This window comes from Electrona antarctica (genome assembly GCF_951216825.1).
Source record: "Electrona antarctica genome assembly, chromosome: 2".
Classification (NCBI taxonomy): domain Eukaryota; kingdom Metazoa; phylum Chordata; class Actinopteri; order Myctophiformes; family Myctophidae; genus Electrona; species Electrona antarctica.
In genome coordinates, this window is record NC_136807.1 from 52422545 (window position 1) to 52438974 (window position 16430).

The window sequence follows — 16430 nt, forward strand, 5'->3', positions numbered from 1 at the left end:
ACGCTCAGATATACTTTCAAACTTTTTTTCCATTCTTATATTGTGTTCAGTGGTCCTCAAACATGTTCATGTCAAGTACCCCAAACAGACCCCATCTAAAAAAAAATATTGTGTTGCTTTCAAGATTATCGATGCTATGTTAACTAATTCTACTTGAACCCCCTCAAGGACCCCTGGGGGTCCCCGGACCCCACTTTGAGAACCAAGGGGAACACTGATTTCACTGAGAGTAGGGGCAGTATTATGCGTGTCTTAAGTACCAGGTCTTATTACTTAACTTAAAGGTATATTCAGTGATTTCACTTAATTCAAATATCACTTATTTTTTCTTTTTTGGATAATCCTCCCTACTATAAAGTGTGCTGACCATATAAGGAGTTCCTCCCTGTCCCCAGTGAGCCCCTGGGGTCAAAAAACCCTAGTTTCGGTTTGGGCTTTGGGTGGCAAAGCCTTCATCCAATCAGGATGAGAGGGGCCTTCCTCCAATCATGATCGAGTGGGGCGGGCATTGGTGCACGTGCTGTTGGTCTGTTGTACTTCCCCCACTGTAGAGCGTGTGCATGTGCACATCTTGTTACCGGGTGGACCGGGTTTTTTTTCCAAATCACTGAATGCTCCTTTAAGACCTGGAGGCGTGATCAATGCCATTTGGCTATTCTGAGTGGCCAAACAGCATTGACCACGCCTCCAGGTCTTAAGTTAAGTAATAAGACCTAGTACTTAAGACACGCATAATACTGCCCTAGGTCTCTATAGCAGTGGTTCCCAAAGTGGGGTCCGGGGACCCCCAGGGGTCCTTGAGGGAGTTCCAGGGGGTCCCCAGCTAAATGATAGTTTGGAACCAAATGGACCCTTATGGGTCTGTAACTCTGAGAGTGTACAAATGGAACCAAATGGACCCTCTCAGAGTTAAAATTAACATTGATTTTACAATATAAATCGGGGTCTCAGAGATAGAAATGCCATTAAATGGGGTTTCCGTATGTCAAAGTGGGGGTCCTTGAAATTTAACGGGTTGAGAATCACTGCTAGAGCCGTAAAAGTCTTCTCTCATGGGGCCCCTGTCATATCTGAATCTGAATCTGAAGCCTTTATTGCCATGACATGTAAACATTTTAGGAATTTGGTGAGGTGGACAGCAGAGTGCAGTTACAACATTAGGACAAGTGCAAAACAGGACAAGAACAACAGAGTTCAAGTGTTCAGGTCAGTCAGCACAAGAGCATTTTACTCTGAGACCCCTTTTCCACCGGTTGGTTCCCAATGGGAACCGGTTCAGTTCTTTTTGGTTCTTAGTCCATGAGCCAGAGCTCCAAAATTGGTGGGAAAACTAGACCTATATTACATTGTTTATAGGTTCAATACAAGTAAATTAATACATGATAACCCTTCCACAGTAGTATCTTTTTCATATTTTCGATTATTTTGCATAATTTCCTACATAATGCCTCATTTGCATATTAAAAAATGTAAAATTTGTAATACAATAGATCATTGTCTTCGTGTAAGTACTCAATTGGGGAAGTTTCGTGGTGATACAAATCTAATATAGGTATGGTTCTGCACATACAATTCATAATTAACGTTCTAAATTTGAAGCTCTGGCTCATGGACTAAAAACCAAAAAGAACTGAACTGGTTCCCATTGGGAACCAACCGGTGGAAAAGGGGCCTGAGTGGGGGTGGAGGGAGGATAGAAGGTGGTCAGGGGGAGACACCAGCAGCATTGAGGAGCCGGATAGATAGACGTGGGGAAAAAGCTGTTTGAATGTCGGGCCTTCACAGTCTTTAGGGACCGCAACCTCCTGCCTGAGGGGAGTGGGGCAAAAAGACTGTGGCCTGCAGGGTGTGCGAGGTCAGCCATGATCTTCCTGGCCCTCCTCAAAGCCCTACTCCTAAACAGGGTCTCAAAGGGGGGCAAAGGGTAGCCAATCACCCTATCTTTTTCAAATGGGGGTCAGTGGGGCTAATTAGTGTCAATATTGGGGGTCCTTGACATGAAGAAGTTTGGGAACCGCTGCTCTATAGCAGGGGTTCTCAACCCGTGGGTCGCGACCCCTCGGGGGGTCGCCAAATTATTTTGGGGGGTCCCCAAATTATTTTTTAAAAAAAAGAAAAAAAACATATTTTCACGATTTAAAAAAAATAGCAGACCTACAAGCTCGTAGCTTGTAGATCTGCTATTTTTCAATAGCTAAATTATAACAATGCTTAAAACACCAAAAGGCGTTCCCGCCCAAAATGGTTTAAGGTTATTGTAGCAGTCAATTTATATTGGGGGTCGGGAGGGGGCGGGGCGGGGGTCCCGAGACATTGCCAAAGCATTTCCGGGGGTCCCCGGCCAAAAACGTTGAGAACCCCTGCTCTATAGGGTGTGTCAGTACATTCATCCCCTAGCATTTCTTCTCAGAGCGTGGTCCGGCTCACTCACAGGTCACAACACAGATTTGTCAAGTCATGCAAAGTTTAAGGTCTCCATACAAGGTTACTGTAGCAACAAATGCAAGTTAATCAACAACCAGGCACTGACAACAGAGCCCTGTTTTGTTTGTGGTACAGTATGATTTTCACATTTTTGAGGTGCGCAAGCCCCTCCTATATACAGGTTTAATGTTTGTCTTTATAGTTCAATGTTTGTTTTGTAAACGCCATTGGCAATGAAGGGAAGATTTACGTCATAATGTGTAATTTACGTCATATTGTCTCTTTATTGTTAAATGCGTGGTGTTTGTGTTTGCACCATTTGTTTTATATCACCTTTACACCACCTAATCAACATGAGTTACACTTTAATATATTAGCGCCCCTCACTTCACATGGGTGTGATTTTTAACATAATCAAGTGTTTAGGCCTACTTTATATTGAACATCATTTGTGATGCAGCGAATGCTTTGTATAGTTTGGGAAATAGATGTGTGTTTTTTGCAAGGCAGGGTTAAAATGATGCCTGGACCATAATAGACATTTGCGTGCGAGTGGCCACGGACTAGCAGTAGGCTGTAGGTGAGCCGTTCCTTATCACAACAGATTAGAGATAGACTAATAGCAGCTTCTTCTCGGGCGGACGTCGTTATCAGTCACCGGACCTGTTTTACCTGTCACCTGCACACCAGGGTCAGGACGTTGTGACATCACTGATGACTGCACGCTCTTTGGCCTGACTCACACCTTTACATCTAGCATACAACATTGATGCATGCTAGATGTAAGCAAAGGGTTTGTTTACATCTTGCCCCAATTCATTTCCAATGGAAGTCACATGGTTTGACACAACATTTGTGTTGTACGGCTTTCGGCTGTGTTTCGACTGCCCCCCTCCCCCTCATACAACAGAAATGTTGTGTCAAACCATGTGACTCCCATTGGAAATGAATTGCGAGCTTGCATCAGTAAACAAGTCTCATGCATCAGCTATACATCAATCTGTTGTGCACGTGAGTCAGGCCTTTGAGTGTAAGGCCTGACTCACACCTTCGCAACAGATTGATGTAGGCCTATATCTGTCTGTCTGTCGGTCGTCGACTGTATCGATAGATGATCAGATGATAATAATATATATAACCTTTATTCCATGGGTAAATACCTGTCCTGTGTCATACAATGGTAGCTATATTAGCCCAATGTTGCTGTTAAATAGTCTATAAAACCAACTAATTTCACTTGAATAATGTGTCCTGTGTGTGTGTGGCGTGCACGCAGAGAGAGAGAGAGAGAGAGAGAGAGAGAGAGAGAGAATAAAAAACAAATGATGTGTAGGCCTATAGCCTATATCGGGTCTGGATCGCATCTTATTGAACTCTTGCAGTGTGTTATCCCTAGTCGGCGACCAATCGTTTAGTGTGAAAGCCACATAGATATAATGACAGCTGATTTAAAAAAAAGACCTGTAGTGTGAAATACATGACGATCTGATGACTCGCCGACAACTTTAAAACTCCTACAGTGTGTAGGGGCCATTAGGCAAGCGGGTTCCAGTCTATTAATAATGTGATCACGTACTCTGCAGGCCAAAGAGTACACTGACGTGATGTACACTGATCACATGACCTCAAGTTCTAGGATAAACAGAAGGAGGGTTTGTATTATTTCCACACAACAACTCTAAGGTATATTAATGACACTAGAGCGGTGCCCGTGGGGCACTGGCCTACCTGGAACGATGCAAGTTGGAAATGCGTGCCCCACCCAGTTATTATGTATCTGTCCCTTTTATGCCCATATATGGAGTTCTTTGTCAGGTATGCCCAAATATGGAGTCTATGCAGACGTCACAACGTATTTGTGGAGATTTGTGTATCTGTCTCTCTGTGTACATTTATTCCTGTATATGGAGTTGTGTGTCAGCCAGGCATGCCCAAATATGGAGTGTCGTGATGTCATAAAAGGCCAGCTCCATATATGGATCCCAGGCAGGGGACCTGTCCAGAGAGTGGGCAGAGGCCTTTTGTGGCGGTTCCCGTTGGAGCCTCTACAGCGGTGCCCGTTGGGCACTGGCCTACTTGGAACGATGCATGTTGTAAATGCATGCCCTACCCAGATATTATGTCTGTGTCCCTTTTATGCCCATATATGGAGTTCTTTGTCAGGCACGTCCAAATATGGAGTCTATGCAGATGTCAGAATGATGTCAGAACAGGCCAGCTCCATATATGGACATTGAGCAGGGGCCCTGTCCAGAGCCCCGGCAGAGGCCTTTTGGCACGCGCGCACGCACGCACGCACGCACGCACGCACGCACGCACGCACGCACGCACGCACACACACACACACACACACACACACACACACACACACACACACACACACACACACACACACACACACACACACACACACACACACACACACACACACACACACACACACACAGTGCATTTATAGTTAAGATAGTTCAATGTTGAAAATGAGTGGTAGCCTTAGCCTATTCCCATTTAAACCTCGATCCAGATTTCACTGAGAGTAGGCTTCACAGAGCTCACTCACAACACAGATTTGTCAAGTCATGCAAAGGCTAAGGTCTCCATAAAAGGTTACAGTAGTAAAACATGCAATTAAGTTAATCAACAACCAGGCACTGACAACTAAGAGCCCTGTTTTGTTTTGTGGTACAGTATGAATTTCACATTATTGACATAATCAAGTGTTTAGGACTACTTTATATTGAATATCATTTGTGAATGCAGTGAATGCTTTGTATAGTTAGTTTGGGAAATAGATGTGTTTTTTTGCAAGGCATATAGGCCTATAAGGGTTAAAATGATGCCCGGAGCATGTACATAAACATTTGCACAAGATCAAGTGACCACATTTTTTTTTTTACCTCCTCTATGATGATTTCCTGTTTTTGGCTATAGGCTATAGGCCTATAGGCTATATTTGTACTTCTCTAATTGTTATGATTAATTGAACATGGCGGGCCCTATTGTAAACAAGTGTAATACTTTATGGTGTCGTCCACAGTTAACAGTTTTGTATTGAGTTGTGCTTGAAATGTAGGCCTACTGTAATTCTCCAATCTGTTAAATTCATCAATTATCAATCAATCAAAAACAGGCTAGCATACGTATAGGCTATATTTGTATCTTTAAATGTTCAGGTGAATTGAAAATTACTCTGATGTAAACAAGTCTTAGTGCTTTTGTCTGGTTTTATCCCCAGTAGCAGTTTTTGTACTGACTTGTGTATTCAGTGACAGTTACACACCTTCTCCACCAGGCGGCGAAAGACAACAGTGCTTGGATCCTGCTTGTAACACTTTGATCCGGAAGTAAATGCGTGTTGTTCATTTTTTGCGTAATGGTGGGAGCATGCTCCGTCCGTTGCTCTCGTTTGCTCTTTGTCGACTTTGTGCCTAAAGTTTACACATTAGACGTTATTATACAAATATATTACAGTAAGAACAGAAAGCTTGGTGAAAATGTGTCCTAAAGGAGGTACAAGGAGTCAAATGGAGTCTGTACGGCTGAAGATAAATGAACACATGACGTCGGTGGGAGAGGAGATCTTGTGTGTTTTGGACAAACAGCGTGGTGTTGATGTTTGTAGTGTGACGCTTAATGTCAGAGTAGTTGTGTTGGAGCGCCTCAGCGCGGTGGGAGAGTTCATGTGCAACCTTTTCCAGAGAGAGATGGAGACACTGGAAACTCTGCTGGAGGAACAGAACAAACTGCTGGACGAGATGCTACAAAAGCCACACATCAGACTACACAGAGCAGGTTAGTAAACACATGGGTAGTTTAGCTAGCTGACTAGGAATGACTAGGAAACGTGTTTGCTGCAGATGAGCCAAAACATTTTTTATAGTATATTCTATATTGTTTTTCTCTAGATCGAAACAGAGTTTTTGATGAATTGTACATGGTGGACCCTCTTGTAAACAAGTGTAATGCTTAATTGGGTCGTCCACTCACAGTTAACAGCCTTTGTATTGAGTTTGTGCTTGAAATGTACTGTAATTCTGCAAACTGTTAATACATATTTCAATCAATCAATCAAAGTGGGTGGGTGACAATATTATCACACGAAAAGATGAAATTACCTACCTAGGTTCCATCCTGGAGGGAAATCTTTCCGGTGATAAAATGGCCATCAACGTAATAAAAGAAAGTCAACCAAAGTACAAGATTCATATACAGGATCTCCTCACTGGTCGACAAAACCACCTTGAAGACCCTAACACAGCGTTTCCCAACCTTTTTTGTCCCAGGGCACACTTTTCATAGCCTAAAAATCTCGGGGCACACCTAGATATAGGGGGGGGGGGGGTGCATGTATGTATGTATGTATGTATGTATATATATATATATATATATATATATAGTAAAACGTCTTTGATACCAAACACATTATACTTTTGACAGAGTAAAACTTCTTTGAACCCAATATACTTTTAAAAACACACATGACTCATCAAATAACTCAATATACAAAATATAGCACACACATTTTCAATTTGTCAATGCAAAGTAAATACTTATTTTGCCACAATACAATGGTCTTAAACATGAGCAACCACTCAGTTCACACAGGTGTGATTTTCTTTTTACATTTTGGGAAAAAAATTGCTCTTTGCAATGTGAAATGCCACCGAATTTAAGGATTAATCCTTTTCCTTGTCTTTATTATGGGCCAACTTGTGAAAGCTACATGCTTTTATTGTGAAGGGTCTCAGTTCTTACAGCCTGCAAGCTCACAGCCTCAGCCTACAAGCTCACAACGCGTTGCGGACGCAACACGTTGTGAGCTTGTAGATCAACTATTTTCAGCATGGAACACGTGTACGACGAAGAATAAATCAGGCATCACTGCGCTTCTGTGGAGGGAGGGAGATATATATTGTTGGCCGAACGAGGCGATCATGTAGGGACAGTTGGACACATACGACATACCTCATCGACGCAAAAATAACAAGCAATTGGAATCTATTTTCCGTGGCACATTATAAACAAGTTTACTTTACCTCCTCAGTGTTTGGGTCGGGACATGTAGGACTGTATGTGTCTGCTGTCTGCGTGCATATGCGCGCTGCGCGCTCCAGTGAAATTGTGCGGTTTGAGAAAGATTAGTTAATTTGTGTTGGATAAGGGCTTATTGGTGGGTTTTCCGCTAGATATTAATAAGGAGTGATTAGGGTGTGTTTTAGCGGGGGTTTCGCCTGGAAGGCTCACTTACTTTTGAACAAAGTTGAACGTGAGAAAGTGACGTTCACACACGCCAGAAATGAACGCGTTCACAATGACGTTCATCAGGCAGAAATACAGTACGTTCAGCCGAAATAGGAACGCGTTCGTGAACTATCGTTCGTGAACTATCGTTCGTGAACTATCGTTCTTTGAACGCGTTCCGGTACATCACTGCCCATTTATACAGTAAAGTTGCCAAGCGAGTACAGGTGATTAACATTCCTATGGCCGATGGTCGTTAGAGTCTATTGTTCCGTTGTTGTTGTCGCACGAATCCTGCAGCTCAGTAGCTATTGCTTTCGGGGGAGGGTTAGTGTTATTTTCGGTCAAATCGGGCGGCACACCTGGACACATCAAACGGCACAGTAAAGTGCCGCGGCACAGTAAAGTGCCGCGGCACACAGGTTGGGAAATACTGCCCTAACAGGAGCCCTCGTACAAGGTTTTTTCGACTATGCATGCACCTCTTGGTACCACCAGTGATGTAAATAGGGTGCGTTTTGCGTCCCAAAACGCACTTTATAGTTATGGGACGCAATACACCAACAGCCTCTGCGTCCTGTGGACGCAACTTTATCCTGGCTGCACTGAAGACTATGGCACTCTCTCGGTCACACACTGTTCTACGTGGAAGTCTAGCACTCTTTCGGTCACACACTGTTCTACGTGGAAGTCTAGCACTTTTTCGGTCACACACAGGCTGCAACATCGGGGGAACGGGGGAAGTTTAAGTCATGCAGCACTGAGCGCTCCGCTGTCCCCTCGCCTCACTCATATCACACTTTGGCTGAGTAAAGGCTGGAGCCTGGGTCCGAGGGGCTAATGGACTAGCCTACATGTTGTTTACGCTCCGGAGTCCAGACCCATGCAGTTTAATAATATACAGTCACACCAGAATGCACACTGCTGTCTCATCACAACCCAATGCGCGACCCGTGAAGTCGGGGGGAAAAATAATAAAAGAGAAAAGAAAAAGACGGAGTGACAAATCGTTAGCAACAAGCTATGCTAACAGACTGGTGGTGGTGGTGTTGGCTATTAGCTTGTTGCTGCTGCTGATTCAACGCACTGATTGAACTTCACTTCATGTCCGCCTGTAACGTGAACGAATCCTGACACCAGTGCTGCAAAAACAGACAGATCTACAAGCTCTCAACGCGCTGCAAACGGCGCTGCAGAGATGGGCGCATCTGCGGGTTCTCAAGTCAACGCGTTTGTTTTTGCAGCGCTGGTGTCAGGGTTCGTTCACGTTGATCTACAAGCTCTCAACACGTTGCAAACGGCGCTGCAGAGACGGGCGCATCTGCAGGTTCTCAGCGCGTTGCGTCAGCGGCGCGTTGAGAGCTTGTGAATCTGTCTTTTTTTCGACTTGCGACCTGCTGTAAACTGTAATCACATTGCACGAATATAGCGTCTATCGGCGATTTTTTACCAGACGATGGACGATGGGAAAACTTTGCTATATCGCCCAACCTTAATGCGTGTGTACTGTGTAGGGCAGCTGCCATTCTTCCCTGTAGACAGGGACTCAAGTGACTTCTAAGTTCCACTTTTCCAAATAAATTATTTTACATCCACAATGGCAAACCTATTTGCATTTTGGCTAAGTACAATAATTGCAACTGCAAACAACTTTTGGTTGGTATATTAAGCTATGTTAAATCCACTGTTGCCCACTATTAGTATTTCTTACTGAGTTGTGCTTGCTAATACTACTAGCCTACATAAAAAGATATACTGTATAGGCCTATTTGATATTTTTATATATATATATTTTTTTATAAATGTTATTATTTTTGAGTGGTGCAACCACTCCCTTACGGAGTGGTCCAACCACTCCCCCCGCGAACCCCCTCACGGAGTTGCACCACTCACTTCACACAGGTGTGATTTTCTTTGGGACTCATAAGAATTTTTTGGGACTCATTTGAATGACCACCTGTGCATCCCGGGACCCATTACATTGAAAACCTATTTACATCACTGTACCACAGCACCTCAAAGGCTATCCGCAATTTGCAACTCTAGATTTTTTTATAATGGGATAAATCTAGAGTTGCAATACCCTCCATTGACTCCCCACTCATCCATTTGCGTTTGCGATCTGCTTGTCTTAAACAACATTAAACTCACCAACATTGCAGCTGTAGTCCAAGCTTGAATTATCCTCTTTCAATCTGCCGAGCTTGTTTTTCATAAAAATCCCCCGTAGACATGTTATGAGCTGCTTTCTGTCAAGAAATTCTGTGCAAGTGATTCTTTTTCTAAGTGCTGGAGTTTGGAAGTGCTCGTCGTAAGTCACTGAACGTCCCTGCATGCATCTGTTTCGCATTTGCACACAATGCAGGAGGCAGCAGCGCGACCCCTTAATAAAAACGAGTGTTTCCAAACTCCAACATTTCTTCTTCTTGACAGAAAGTAGCTCATAACATGTCTACGGGGGATTTTTTATGAAAAACAAGCTCGGCAGATTGAAAGAGAATAATTCAAGCTTGGACTACAGCTGCAATGTTGGTGAGTTTAACGTCGTTTAAGACAAGCAGATCGCAAACGCAAATGGATGAGTGGGGAGTCAATGGAGGGTATTGCAACTCTAGATTCATCCCATTATAAAAAAATCTAGAGTTGCAAATTGCGGCTACTCAAAGGCCCTTAAAACAACCCAGCTAGCAAGTCATGCCGTGACGCTGGCGTGAGGCGGTCCACGCACTCCGCCGATCATGTCCTCCGCTCCGCGCGTGTAGCCGGCGCCCCGCTACTCTGCCGCGACTCGAACGCCAGCTACCGACGGCAGCTGCAGGACAGCGTGGAGCTGTCGTATGACACCCCCCCCCCCCATATGCGACCCCACACCCCTCGATCCTCCCCCATATTTATAGAATCATAATAAAGCGGCACATGTATACTTTCTTTATTAGGAAATAAAAGGTTACAATGAAAACATTTAGACAGCCATGTTAAACATAAATAACGGCAGTTTAGAATACAAGTGGTTGATTTTGATTACTTTAGGACCACACTTTGAGAACCACTGGCTCCTAAAATCTATAAAACAGTAAAACACCAACTTTCCTGAAACCACCAGAACATGTTGTTGGATAAGATTGTGTCCACAATTCCACACTGTATTAATCCATTTAGACCTGAGCTGGATTCTACAAAATGTCTTCTAAATCATGACAGTTTTCTGAAAAACCTATGTTTCTATATTAGTGGTTCTCAAATTATGTCATGTCAAGGACCCCAGAAATGTTATGAAATTGGCCGCAGACACCTATCTGAAAATATGTTGTTCCAGGGACTACCAGAAGCAAAGATTTGAGTTAAAAACGTTTGCTCTGAAATAATATATTCAAAGATTTGCACATTTTCAGGTTAAAACAAAATAGCAGACCTACAAGCTCGTAGCGTGAGGATTTAGAAGACGTTTTGTAGAATCAGTTCTCAGGTTTAATTTCTTAAGTCTATAGAACACCAAGTCTATTCTGTGTGGAGTAGTTATGTAGGCCCAGTAATGTTTCAATTACAGTTACACAGCAATAAACAGAACACATAATGGCACGCAATATTTGTTAAACTTTTCAGGAAAAAAACATTCAGTTGCTTGAAAAAGTAATTACTTAAACTCCATTCACATTTCAAAACCAAACTTTTATCCTGGTTCAGGCCTGAGACTCCGATGGGTGCAGGGCCAGGCCAGGCTGAGTGCCCACACTTTGACTTGAGAGCTACTTTGAAGGTGGTAATGTTCACCTACTACACAATATAGTCATGTGAGAATCGTGATCTCAATTCTTGGAGGAAAATCGAGATTCACCTTTGAGCAAGAAATCGTGTAGCATACATTCAAGAGACCATTTGGAAACCCCTATAGCGGTTGGATTTAACCCTTTTCATGCCAAGGTTATTCAGAATTTGAACCACGGACCACCGTTTGATGAGCTGCCTGGCTGCCTGCCGTGCCTGGCCGTTTCCTTCCTTTATGAAGCCCGACTGGTGGTGGCCGCCAGCAGAAGTTCCAGAAGGCGCCCTGTCCAATGTCTCTGGCTCTCCGACCACAGGTTCCCGTCACTGCCGACACTGAAGTCCAAGATCCCCCACAATGAGTCCTGAGAGCCTGCTGTGTCCACCGTCTCCCTCTCTTGCTTCATGGTCGAATTTCATGACTGCATCTGCATAGTAAAAAAAAAAATACAATAAAAAAAGTGCAAAGTCAACATGCTCCAATCCATCTGCAAAAATGAATTGCCTGTACACCCACTAGTTTAATACAAATCCATCTCCCTTCTACACCCCAGTCATTTAAAATGTCATGATGGTAACAAATTAACAATGGTACACAGTTACACATTGTTGGGTGCCAATTTTCTGTCCTTGGTGAAAATGAACAATTACCTTAAATTAAAGAACGATGTCTCAGCTCTGTACAGCATGTCACCTTGTTTGTCTGTAAAATTAAAACTAATTCAAGTCAAATTTCTTTCAAATGTAACGGCAAACTTGAGGAAAGAGAGCTTGTAGATCGGCTATTTTCAGCATGCAACCTAAAACTGATGACTAAAATTACTTTGCGAGTTCCTTTAGAGGAGACAAGAACAGAGAGAAGAGTAAAAGAAATGGCTCAGAACGTACCTGCATGGCAATGCCCATGTTGGTCACTGCATCTGCACCTGTAATAGAATAACAAAAAAAGTCTGTTTTAAACATTAGCCTACTATGTGATATTTTTTACATTTGCAAGACAGAGGTGCCTAGATCAAGCGCAGTAGTAGATCAAGGCCCATTATTGATTCTGTATTTGAGCCACGGACCACCATTTGATGAAGATTTAGCTTTGCAGACCCATTAGAGTCCACGTTTACATCAATCAATCAATCAATCAGATTTATTGTCACTTCCACAATATACACTGGGCATACAAAAATACCGTTCTCCACGGCTCATGATGCTTCACATTTTAAAACAATAGACACATTAAAAAGAGGCAAAGCCCTTTAAAAAACATTAAACGGTAAAAGGAGCAGACAACATTAGCAGGAGAAAGTGCTGATGCATTCAAAATGCATATGTGTAAAGTGCTATTCATCTCTCAGGATGTTGGCCTTGGGGGCAAGTGGCCTGATGGTTTGGGGGAAGAAACTGTTGGACAGCCTGCTGGTGCTTCCTCCTAGGCTCTTGAACCTCCTACCAGATGGCAGGAGTTCAAGGAGATGGTGGGAGGGGTGGGAGGGGTCGGTCATAATACTCATGGCCTTCCTGACACAACGGTCTGTGTATATGTCAGCTATGGGGGGAGGGGGACACTTGTGATCTTCTCCGCTGCTCTCACTATCCTCTGTAGGGACTTGCGGTCGGCATCTGTGCAGTTCCCATACCAGACAGTGATGCAGTACGTCGCTCTCGATGGTTCCTCTGTAGAACGCTGTCATAATAGAGGGGGGGAGTTCACTTTTTTCAGTCTCCGCAGGAAGTACAGGTGTTTCTGGGCTTTCTTGGTGATAGCTGAGATGTTAGTGGACCACTTTAGGTCGTCAGCAATATGCACCCCCAGGAACTTAGTGCTTTGTACCCTTTCCACAGCAGCACCGTTGATGGTAAGTGGGGTGTGCACACAAGGGCCTCTGATGACCATCTCCTTGGTCTTGTCCACATTTAAGGACAGGTTGTTGTCATTGCACCACATGGCCAGTTTCTCCACCTCCTCTCTGTACTGTGTCTCATCGCCGTTCGTGACTAGACCCACCACTGTCGTGTCGTCAGCGAATTTGATGATGTGGTTGGAGCTGGACCTGGCAGAACAGTCGTGGGTCAATAGGGTGAACAGGAGTGGACTGAGCACACAGCCCTGGGGGGAGCCAGTACTCAGTGTGATGGTGCTAGAGTTATGTCCTCCTATTCTGACTGACTGCGGCCTGCAGGTGAGGAAGTCCAGAATCCAATTACAGAGAGGCGTGTTGAGACTCAGTGTGCTCAGCTTCCCTATCAGCTGCTGGGGGATGATAGTATTAAAAGCGGAGCTGAAGTCAATGAACAGCATTCTGACGTATGTATTTCTCTTGTCCAGGTGTGTAAGGGCCAAGTGCAGGGCAGTAGACACAGCATCGTCAGTGGACCTGTTGGCCCGGTATGCATACTGATGGGGGTCCATGTTGGGGGGCAGGGCCCTTTTGATGATCTCCAAGACCAGCCTCTCAAAGCACTTCATAATGATGGGTGTCAGTGCTATGGGGCGATAGTCATTTAGGCAAGATACGGGGCACTTTTTTGGAACTGGAATGATGGTGGCAGATTTGAGGCATTTTGGGACAACAGCCTGACGCAGGGATGTGTTAAAAATGTCTGTAAGGACATCCTTCAACTGTTCCGCACAGTCTCTGAGTACCCGCCCAGATATATTATCCGGACCCGCAGCCTTTCGGGGGTTAACCTGTGACGGGTGTTGTTTGTGGCCTCAAATCGTGCATAGAAGTCATTCAGCTGGTTTGGGAGGGAGGGGTCACTGTCACAGACCTGTGGGGGAGGTTTATAGCCTGTGATGGCTTGGATCCCCTGCCACAAGCGACGTGCGTCACTGGTTTCAGTGAAGTTGTTATGTATCCTCCTGGAGTGCTGTTTCTTCGCTCTCTTGATTTCCCGAGACAGATCGTTCCTAGCCATGTTCAGGGCTACCGTGTCCCCTGACCTGAAGGCTGCATCTCGAGTCCTCAGCAGAGAGCGAACCTCTCCCGTCATCCACGGTTTCTTGTTGGAGCGCACAGTAATTGTTTTGGTTGTGTTACATCATCCGTACATTTGCTGATGTAGTCCATCACAACCTCTGTATACTCCTGCAGGTCCGTCTGATGATTATAGGTAGCTGCTTCTCTGAAGATGTTCCAGTCCGTAGTTTCCATACAGTCCTGTAGGCCTGATGTGCTCCCTTCTGGCCACACTCTAATCTGCTTCTTGACTTTCACCAGTTTCACCCGAGGTCTGTATGTGGGTGTAAGCCTGTAAGCCTGATAGAGATGTGGTCGGAGGAGCCCAGTTTAGGAAGGGGAAATGCCCAATATGCTGCCTTTGAGCTGGTATAGACCTTGTCCAATATGTTTTCTCCCCTGGTTGCAAAATGTATGTGCTGGTAAAACTTTGGCAGCCTGGTTGAAGTCACCTAGTGCAATAAAAAATGCATCAGGATGTCTAGTCTGCTGCTTACTGATAGCATCATGCAGTTCATACATTGCCTCCTTAGTATTGGCACTGGGGGGAATATACACAGCCACCATGAAAACACTGGTAAACTCCCTCGACAGATGAAATGGTCGACACTTTAAGAGTAAAAACTCAGCTCGTTCTGAGCAGTGCTTAGAGACAGTCACAGCATCCTGGCACCAGGCTGTGTTGATGTAAACTCCGCCTCCCTTGGTCTTCCCAGAGAGTGACGTCACCCTGTCAGCTCTGTGGAGTGAGAATCCATCCAGCTGAACAGCTGTGTCTGGGATGCGATCATTTAGCCATGTTTCCGTGAACACGTAAGCACAGCAGTCCTTTATCTCGCGCCGAGCAGCCATCCGTAGTTTCAGCTCGTCCAGCTGTGCATCCAGGGAGCGTACATTCGCCAGCAGGATTGACGGTACAGCCGGTCGGTGTGGGCTAGCCTTTAGCCTGCCGTTGACACCTCCGCGCTTACCGCGCTTCTGGGCTCTCTCACGCCGCTTACGGCGCATCCTCGCCCCGACAATAGAGACATGCGATGCCGTTGTAGCTGGTCGGCGTAGCAACCCGAGTCGCGTTAATGCTTCCACTGGGACGCTCATATGGGCTTGAATGAGCAATCTACCTATATGCAACAGAGACTGTCTATCATACACATGTTTGCAAGCGTTGTCTCTGTATAAAGGACGCATACTGAAAGTTACAATAAGCACAATACAATAAGCAACATGAGCTGGAGTAGCCGCTGCAACTCGTGTGCGCCTCTCACCTCTCCTCACCTCATCAATGATCCTGTGATATCCAATGATAAATGCTGTATTGATGTGGTACCATAGGAGATAACAGGCAGACATTGAACAAAATAATAATTCAGTGACTGCTTGTAATTGTTTGCAAAATAAAGATTAACATTAGCATTGATATTTAAGTCTACAGTCATCACAGTAGGCCTATACTTACTTTAGAAAATGCATGAGTTTCATGGTGCAAGTTTTGAAACAAAGAATGACAAAAAAATGTATTTACAGCTACACAAGCAACGTATCAAATCTTATCCAATTCGAATAATTGTGTTTAAGGACTTTTATCAACATAAGACAACATAAGAAGACGTTACAAAAGAACATGATACATATAATTATTGTTCGCTACTAAACCATTTTACTTAATTCTGATATGAGGTTGTTTTCTCCAGCCTCCACCGTCTCCCTGTCTTGCTGGAACGTACATGCTCAGCTCTGTACAGCATGTCACCTTGTTTGTCTGTAAAATTAAATCAAATACCAGTATTAGTAACTTTTTCCTCTTGTGAAAACAAATCCCTTTCTGGCCAAAAACGTGCATGTTCTGGGTGGGGTGGGGGGGCTCAGAGTGCATCCACTAATGAAAGTAGGCTTTCTAATTACACAGTCTTTGTATTGGTTAGTAGGTGGTGGTCCGCTTTTCATGTGAGCCAGGAAAAAGAACGGCCCTCAATGCAACGGCAGTAGAGTCCAGATTGGACTATGGAACAAAGCAACCTTAATATAAAACACCATAACGCTTAAAGGACC

At 44.4% G+C, this 16430-nt stretch overlaps 1 protein-coding gene across 1 annotated transcript in view; it reads left to right on the plus strand.

The window, feature by feature from the left end:
• Nucleotides 1–5806: 5806 nt before the first annotated feature.
• The window catches only part of LOC306934071 (uncharacterized protein), a gene marked incomplete at its 3' end in the record, with an annotated part of 53913 nt that continues 43289 nt past the window's right edge, over nucleotides 5807–16430 (plus strand). Inside the window, exon 1 of the mRNA XM_079516532.1 lies at nucleotides 5807–6216. Within this exon, the coding sequence (XP_079372658.1) occupies nucleotides 5919–6216 (298 nt within the window). The 5' untranslated portion in view covers nucleotides 5807–5918. The remainder of the gene's footprint in view (nucleotides 6217–16430) is intronic.